General features: G+C 51.4%; 1 protein-coding gene across 3 annotated transcripts; it reads right to left on the reverse strand.

Moving 5' to 3' along the window:
* Positions 1-203: 203 nt before the first annotated feature.
* LOC106631182 (uncharacterized) lies at positions 204-6,050 on the reverse strand. 3 transcript variants are annotated; one of them, XM_055699798.1, is made up of 7 exons: positions 5,731-6,050; positions 4,880-5,045; positions 3,942-4,001; positions 3,155-3,286; positions 1,946-2,089; positions 864-924; positions 204-678 (listed from the first exon to the last, which is right to left on the reverse strand). In XM_055699798.1, the coding sequence occupies exons 2-7, from the start codon at positions 5,042-5,044 to the stop codon at positions 575-577; spliced, it is 666 nt and encodes a 221-aa protein (XP_055555773.1). In that variant the 5' UTR covers position 5,045; positions 5,731-6,050; the 3' UTR covers positions 204-574. The 3 variants fall into 3 exon arrangements, with proteins under 3 accessions (XP_055555773.1, XP_055555766.1, XP_055555762.1); XM_055699791.1 differs by having other exon boundaries at positions 4,880-5,048; positions 5,731-6,049; XM_055699787.1 differs by having other exon boundaries at positions 4,880-5,133; positions 5,731-6,049.
* Between the last annotated feature and the right edge of the window lie 827 nt (positions 6,051-6,877).

A 6,877-nucleotide genomic window follows, 5' to 3' on the forward strand; every position in this document is an offset into this window, starting at 1 on the left:
CTGAATAGCATTGGCAAGGCTTTGTATCATAAACATCACCTGCCCACATCCCTGCCAAGAAGAAAAGGAAAAGCATTCCAACGCTCAGTAATGAAGTGGGTCGTTCATTATCCTTCACCCACTATTGTATCATCCAAACAAGTCATTGGCTAAGGGGGAGAAATTGAGGCAGCAGTTGGAGCAGGGAAATACTCCACAACCAGTTTCTTTTAAAAATTAATTGTATTTAACATTTGTATGCCTAAGGCTAGCACTGCTAGACAAATTTTATGATTAATTCTAGCGGAATAAAACATGATTTAAGTACAAAACCTGGAGGAAAAAATGCTCACGCTTTCCAGAGGCAATGAGGTATTTTAACTACACGAAGTCTGAATGTCCAAAACCATCTGCAGATCCTCCCCTTTCCACTGTGATTTTTGCTGAACATTGGGCATTCAGTAGTTCTCTCTTTTCCCGTGTGTTTTTCAAAAGGACAAGGAAAAGTACATAATCATCTTTAAAGATGAAGAACTTCTTACAACTGCCCTGCCGCATTTTTAGACCAGCAGCTTTAAAATCTTTGACCACTTTTTCAAGCCATTCTGATATATGGTGGAGGTTTGGATGCATCTTCCTCTGCGTCTGCGTCCTGGGCTGGAAACCGATCTGGGAAGTTAAAAATTCTGCCCCCAGGGCCTGTGTGGGGAAGGAAAAAGGAAACCATTAAACCTGTTGTAGACACTCGCACAAAATCCTGCATTCCTTTTGGCTCGGAGTATTTTGGTTATCATGATTTTGGCCCGGGATGTAAAGCTTATTCAGGATGTTCCTTCCACGTCCCTGGTGAATATCCAAATACACAGAGGGGAAAAGTTACTCACTTTGTACAGCACAAACCATTTCCACTGCCTGATTTTGGTCCTCACTAGGTTGCAACCATTCCTATGAAAGAAACAATGCCATCAAAAACCTCATCTGTGAGTTTGTTCAAGAAGATACACCTGCACTCCTTGACAAAGTCTGTGTAGTCCACTCCTCCTAACAAGCTTTATTTTGAAAGTTTAAAGCAGCCTCACATTACACACTCGGTATCTTTAGCCAAGAACAGCTGCCTTGTAACCTGTACCCATTAATAATAGCAAATGAGGTGGTCGGATGTACATGTTTAATACCATCAGAATTGCTCCAGTAAAGTAGCTGGTATTTACTGAGCTCACTTAGCAGAGACATGCAGCATGTGCCCCATCACTTGAGGAAGAGTCCTCATAATTGAGCAGTAAAATGTGGTGCCATCATCCTCCCTACACTTCACACGCGGTACAGGGGATATTTTTATTACCATAGAATCATAGAACGGTTTGGGTTGGAAGGCACCTTAAGAACCACCTAGTTCCAACCCCCTGCCACGGGCAGGGACACCCCCCACCAGCCCAGGTTGCTCCCAGCCCCGTCCAGCCTGGCCTTGAGCACTGCCAGGGATGGGACAGCCACAGCTGCTCTGGGCAACCTGGGACAGTGCCTCACTACCTTCACAGTAAATTGTTACTGAATTTGCGGTTCTACAGATAAAGCATCTTGGCGTGTAAGTACCAGTAAGTCTTTAAAATGATGCACCAGGAGCAACTGTTGGTTTAAGAGTGAGAGAAGAAAGAGCAGCTTTTGAGGAGAACAGGAATTCATAGCAATTGGGACCACAGTAGCTTCAGCACTAATGGTTTGGAAAATGGAGAAAACTTACGCTAGGTCTGTAAATAAGACTGTAAATAAGAGGGAGGTAGTAAAAAGAAAAATACACACAGTATAAACCCCTTCTAACATTCACTTATTTCTCAGAATTAGCCTTGGACGACCGAGGTAGAGCTGAGGCTAGGTTTATCGAAGAACAACACCTTTTCTCCCCAGTTTCTTCCCCTCCCATCTGTACTCAGTACAAATAAATGGGTGCCCGGGACTTCTCACTCACCATCCCAGTTACACTGTCATAGCACGAGCAGCGTGGAAGACTCCGGCATCCCAAGTAAGTGACCACCAGCACAACAAAAGCACTGCAGATAGATGCAACTAGCATGGCTATGTTAGCACCCTTGACTACTTTTTTGAGTACGAACTGCAAGCAGAAAAGGAGATGTTAAAGCTGTGTTAAAAAACTGAAGCTCTCCACCAAAAAAATATCACAACGGCTGCAAGTATACCACAACGGCATCATAGGAGATATTCAGAGTCAGCACTATTTAAGGCTTTTCTTCCTGTGCTCTGAAGAACGAGCAAAGTGTGAACCTCAAACAGTAAAAGAGCAAGCAGTAAAATAAGGCTTCTGATCAAATGTGAGACAACACGCAACATCATCGGGTTTGGAAATAGCTTTAACAATAAGTAGAAACCCAAGGAATGGCTGCTCCTCTTTACACTAAATATGACAAACGTCTTCTTGCTACCCTGTCCCTTGGCAGCCTGATATTTCAGTTTGTCCTGCAATAAACTAATCCCCACAGGCAGCCATCGCTTGTACCAGCTCTAGGGTACAAAAGGGCTAACTCATTCCTTCTTTTCAGCTTTACTGTGGAGGACATGCTTTAAGTAATACCCACTTTTAACCAGCTGACCTGTAACTGCCCTAACTTTATCACCTGAGGTGCACGCTGGAAAGGATTCGAGCCTAGCAATTGCTGTCTCAAACCAGACCAGGGATACAGCCAGCAACCTACCACCTTTCCACGAGCAGCACCGTGACTTTTTCCTGGCACAATCGAAACCCGTTGGCACTCAGCAGCAGCAAAACTGCAGTGCGTCCAGGCGCACACCTAGTGTGCACGTCTCCGGGGACAAGCTGTTGCTCTCAAGCAGCTGCTTCTCAGATGGGCGTCTACGCGAGCTGGGTACTCATGCACATAGCCACCAACACTAGCCATACTGCAGCAGCAGCAAACGGCAGGAGTTAACTATGGAAGATCTATCCAGCCCTGATGGGTTTTGTGGTTTTCAGTACCTGACCTGATACTTAACTATAAACTTACCCAAACGTTTTTTAAACGAGTGCTCTGCTCCAGGCACCACTTCAAACTTCCGATTTAGGCATCCAGGAAGCCTGCTTCAGTTTCTAAGTCACGCCTAGTAGCATTTGCAGATTAAGACAGCCATGTTCCCCAGTAACAAGCATGATATCAATACTTACGGTATGCATAACATGGACTGGGACAGAACTTGGCTCCTCCTCTTCACCATAGTTCAGTGTGAAGGAGCTATAAACTATTATGATGAAAATGGCGATACAAGAGATTATGGAGGCAACTATCAGCACGTTCACCTAGAGAGAGAAATTAAAGGAGGTAAAGAAGGGGAGCAGAAATTAAAACTATCCTCTGACAAGTCCACACAATTAATACAGACATAATGTACTGACAAGCATTGTAGTCACTAGCCTTTGACCCCTCGTAACACTAAAAAGTGGTAGCAACAGCCACCTGGAAGCCAAACACAGAGCAGTAAAGGTTTTCATGACACTGGATTTCTGAGATACAACTAGGTCCTAAACTTTAACCACAGGTGCTAGTTGAACCAAAGACTTTGTTCTTAGAGATCTCTTACTTATAAACAATATCCCCCCCCTGGGGTTTACGTGGCTGCCTAGGAAATGCAAGACAATTAATTTGTTTCTGATTTTAGTGTCCATAATTTTTCATAACAGGAAGGAACACCAGAAGAAATGCATTTGGAAGCAAGCATTTTTACAGATTTTTGCTTATTATTAGAGCCAGCACTTGTCTGCTGCAGTGGGCAACACTGCATCCTCCTTTTGCTTAGGAACGTAGCAGCTTTTATGAATATAACTCGAGGAAGTAAGCTCTCAATCCTGCAGAAGGACCAGCCAGCTCATTCCCTACCAAAACTGTTTTCAATTGCCCCAACGTTTTGCCCCTGCCCTGTAAACACGCAGCCAACCACCTCCCTGCCCAGCTTACAAGGACTGGATTCTTCCTCTGAGAGGAAAACAAAGCCAGGACGCCTGGGACTCCCATCACCTGCAGAACACAAAAGGAGTTGGTAGCTGGGAGACAAGTATTAGATTTGGAAGATAAACTACTACAGAGCAGGTGAAAAGCCCTTGTTTTCAAGGCTTGGGTCAGAAATGGAAAGAGAATTGCTGATTTCTTCTGTTTTCCTCTGCAGCATCTCCTGGGTGCAGGACACCGCATGAAATGCATCTTGCCCGCTCACTCCCCCCACAGCAGCAATCCTCTGACTGGCTTCACAGCTCTGGCCAAATAATAAAAATGATTAAATAAGTCCGATTAAAGTGCTAACAATGCACAACACTTTTCCAAGTCCTTATGCATCTTGTAGATGGAAGAAAGATAACTATGAAAGGAGACAGGCAGCCCCTGGATGGAAGGGAGTGCTTGAGTGCCAATGCCCTCGCGGCGTGGCTCACCAGTGGGGTACCGAACGCTGGCAGCGAGGATACCCGCTGCCTGCTCCTCACTGTGTTACAGAGAAGGAATGGCACTGTGCGTGGGACACCCATCATCACCCACATGTTCATCTAACTGATGTGAGGATGAAGCATTCGCCTCTGAATCTTTGGTGCCTTCTCTGGGGTCACTACGCTTCTGCAAAAAAACCCTGTCGATTGCCACTAGGCCCCTAGTTATCTAGAAAACTAGATAATTTTCTACATTATCCAGTAGAAATGTATGTTATTTAGCTCCTTCACAGGGAAGTCTGCTTGCATGCTCCTGCCTATGCCATGATAAGGAAACTTTTATTATCTGGGTTCAAAGCAGGAAAGCAGGGAAGAGCCAGCAAGAAGTCCTAGCCTCCCTCCCACCCCAAGCTGAGTAGTAGCAATGGCAGGGAGGAAAAACTTCAAAAACAGCACAGAAAATAAGGCGCCACTTACCATCCCGGCCCAAATTGGAGCTCTGGTTTTGCCCAGCTGAGCCTCCGTTCTGAAAATGTCATCTATGAACCCACTGACGACGCACACGGTACTGAAGGCGAGCTGGAACAGGCCCAGCACCACCATGCTCCTCTGGTTGAAGATAAAGTACCGGTAGCGATCCATCCTGCTGCGGGGCACACAGAAATCCCTGCCAGCGGAGCCGGGATTGCTGCGGCCTGGCCCTCCTCCGGTGGCAGGGTGAGCAGCGGTGCCTGGGCAGGAGGCGCAGAAAGGGCAGAAAGGGCGGGAGGGGCAGAAAGGACGAGAGGGGCAAAAAGGGGCAGAAAGGACAGAAGAGGCAGAAAGGACAGAAAGGGCGGGAGGGGCAGAAAGGACAGAAAGGCCGGGAGGGGCAAAAAGGGGCAGAAAGGACAGAAAGGGCGGGAGGAGCAGAAAGGACAGAAGAGGCAGAAAGGACAGAAATGACGGAAGGGGCAGAAAGGACACGAGGGGCAGGGGGGACGGGGGTCAGCGCCCAGCGAGGGTACCGGCCGGCCCGCGCCCCCCGGCAGCGCGGATCCCCCTCCCGCGGCTGGGCCGCCTGGGCTGCCCGCTTCGGGCCCCGCCGCTACCGCCACCTTCCCTGCGGGCTTCTGCTGCCCCGAGAGGTTTGCCCGGGTTTCGTGCCTGGGGCGGGGAGCGGCGGGTCCCGCTGCGGGCAGGGGCAGCCGCGGAGGAGCGGGGGGGCACGGCCGGCACCCGGCTGCCCCCCCGCCCCATTTGCCCGGCCGAGGCACCGAGGGGCCCGGCCCGCCCCCCCCCCCGACCCGGCTGGGGCTGGGGCCCGGGCCCCGCCGCCGGCTCCTCACCTGCGGCCCGGCCCGGCCCTCCCCGGCGCTACTGCGCGGTGGCTCCGGGCGGCCCCTCCGGCGGGGCAGGTGCAGGCGAAGCTCCGGCTCCGCCTCCGGGAGAAGAAAGTTCCGAGTCGGTGCGGAAAGGCTGGGAGCGGCTCCGCCGCGCCGACACGGTGCAGGGCTGCTCCCCCCAGGGCCCCGCCGCCCCTGCGAGGACACGGCGGCCCCGGCGGCGAGAGGCCGGCGCTGCGCGGAGCCGGGAGGGCCGCCCGCGCCCTGCGGGCATTTTGCCTTTGTTCGGCTGCGGCCTGCGGGCCGCTCCGCGGGACAGGCCGTGCCCGGGCTGGGCGCAGCCCCTCGGTGTGCGCTGCCGGGGACTTGCGCGGCCGGCCTGCGCAGACGGACGGGCAGGGGCTGCTCCGGCACCCCGGCCAGCCTGCCCAGACGGACGGGCAGGGGCTGCTCCGGCACCCCGGGGCCTCTCTCCGCCGGGAAGGCGGCAGCAGAACCCACCCAAGCACCTCCGGCCAAAGCCATCCCTCACAAGCACCGCACTGAAGCATGCCGACCCTTTTTTTAAGGAATCAATGAATAGGTCAGCTATCATTTCTTTAGGTAAACCCACGCCACCTCCGTGTTGCGAGCAAAAGATGGCTGGCCTGGGCTGGAACCCTGGAACACAGCCGGGCTGGGTGAAACCAGCCCACTGCATCACCTCCCACGCTGCTGGGTTTGGGGACAGTGTAAGCCCATAGCAAGCACTCACCCTTCCAGTTTTAGGATGGTGAATGTTCAACAGCCGATGTCGAGGCCGAACAAGTCTTTTCCCCACCCGAGCGCAGCGCTCACGGCCTCGCCGAGCGTCACCCCGATGGCAGCGGCCACCAGGGCAAGGCAGCCCAGCAAAGCAGGAGGCAGAGCAGTAGGTTACCTGCCTGGAAGGCACTACTGCTGCTAGCTGCCGCACCGTCCTGCTGCCTCAGCAAGGGAAAAATACACCAGGGCACATTCACATTTTAAAGTACAAGTGCTTAAAGCCATTCTGGCATACGCAAGCAAGACGTCCTTCCATACCACAACACAATAAAGCCAGCGTTACGTGCACTGTGAAGAGAGAAGGGAGTAACAAAAGCAGCAGAGGTACCAGAAGAACAACAAAGCA

The sequence above is a fragment of the Falco cherrug genome, chromosome 1 (assembly GCF_023634085.1).
Source record: "Falco cherrug isolate bFalChe1 chromosome 1, bFalChe1.pri, whole genome shotgun sequence".
Lineage (NCBI taxonomy): Eukaryota > Metazoa > Chordata > Aves > Falconiformes > Falconidae > Falco > Falco cherrug.